Source organism: Helianthus annuus, chromosome 17, assembly GCF_002127325.2.
Source record: "Helianthus annuus cultivar XRQ/B chromosome 17, HanXRQr2.0-SUNRISE, whole genome shotgun sequence".
Classification (NCBI taxonomy): domain Eukaryota; kingdom Viridiplantae; phylum Streptophyta; class Magnoliopsida; order Asterales; family Asteraceae; genus Helianthus; species Helianthus annuus.
This window is the reverse complement of record NC_035449.2, coordinates 77,705,090-77,706,398: the sequence shown is the minus strand read 5'-3', so window position 1 is coordinate 77,706,398 and position 1,309 is coordinate 77,705,090. Positions and strand designations below refer to the sequence as shown.

General features: G+C 29.1%; 1 protein-coding gene across 1 annotated transcript; it reads left to right on the top strand.

The window, feature by feature from the left end:
- The first annotated feature begins 208 nt into the window (after positions 1–208).
- Positions 209–1,002, top strand: LOC118489025. Its single transcript, XM_035986533.1, has 3 exons — positions 209–297; positions 417–501; positions 622–1,002. The coding sequence occupies exons 1-3, from the start codon at positions 222–224 to the stop codon at positions 968–970; spliced, it is 510 nt and encodes a 169-aa protein (XP_035842426.1). The 5' UTR covers positions 209–221; the 3' UTR covers positions 971–1,002.
- Positions 1,003–1,309: the final 307 nt, after the last annotated feature.

The window sequence follows — 1,309 nt, the reverse complement described above, 5'->3', positions numbered from 1 at the left end:
CATTGGTTATGTTGATGGTTAGTTTCCTATGATTGATCATACAAGCAGTAATGAGAAACTGGACAAAAAAAATGAGCTTACAACTTCGTGATTTAGAGCTGCAATTTATTTATTTTTTTATCTCCTTTATATATTTTATCAATTAGTTCACGTTTTATTAAATATTTATTAATAGGTACCTTAATGTTTATCTCACTTTGTGAGGAGATTATGCGGTGAAAATGTCAAAGTTTATGGAAAAGAACCCGAGTGATGTTTTTCTGATACTGCAGTTTGGAAGATATAGCTTTCATGAAGGTTTTATACTTAATTAATAACTCTTATCTTGCTCATTAAAATTCTATATAGTTTACATTCTATTGTTGTACTTATCAATGCTTAACTGTTTGTATATAATTTTCTTCTTAACTATCTAGGTAAGGCATACGTGTCCAGTTCTTTTCAAAACAACACTTTGTATCTTAACGAAAGCATTGATGAGCTAATGAATTTCCAAAACAGGTAAGAGATACATTTTTTTTAAATTCGTTGTTTGATTATTTGTTTGCTTTTAGTATTTTATGTCACAACTTTGAAAGGTTTCATAATTTATAGACTAATTATATTTATAATCATTTGAAGGTTACTTGAAAAAAGAACGGATCTTGGTTCTTCAAGCCGTCATTTTGGTTCATCTCAAGCTGGCAAAACTATTCATGATGATTTTTTGGTTGAAACTGAATTCAAGAACATAGATGAGGTTAATAAAACTGATGAGGAAAAGAATGTGACTGTGCTTGGTACAGTGATAAGTTTCCCTCATGATGTTGAATGGTATTACAATTCTTGCAAGGATTGTAAGAAGAAGGTTACTGTTTTGTATTTTATAAGCGATGGAGAGGATGGATTAGATTTAAATGAGGAGAAGCAGAAAATTCGATGCATAAATGATGTTTGCAATCAAAAAGGTGTTTATGTGGTTCCCAGGTAAATTCCTAACTTTATGATAACTTTAAAATGTTATATTTCAATACTATACTAATAACAATATTTCAAACATATATAAGTTAACTTTTATTATTAATATGTTTTAGGTTGAAACTTCAAATTAGGTTACAAGATAGTACTGGTATTGCATCTCTAACTTTGTTAGCCATGTAGCTCGAAAATTACTTTGAAAGAGTGCTCAAGAGTTGGTTGATAAGTTTCTTGATGTATGTGCTTTGGCTTTATTATTTTCCCATTTTTTTATAATTTGTACAATCTCATATTGTACCACTGTTTTTATATCTTAATTATTATATAGGGTGAAACGGATAATTTGCTTCCG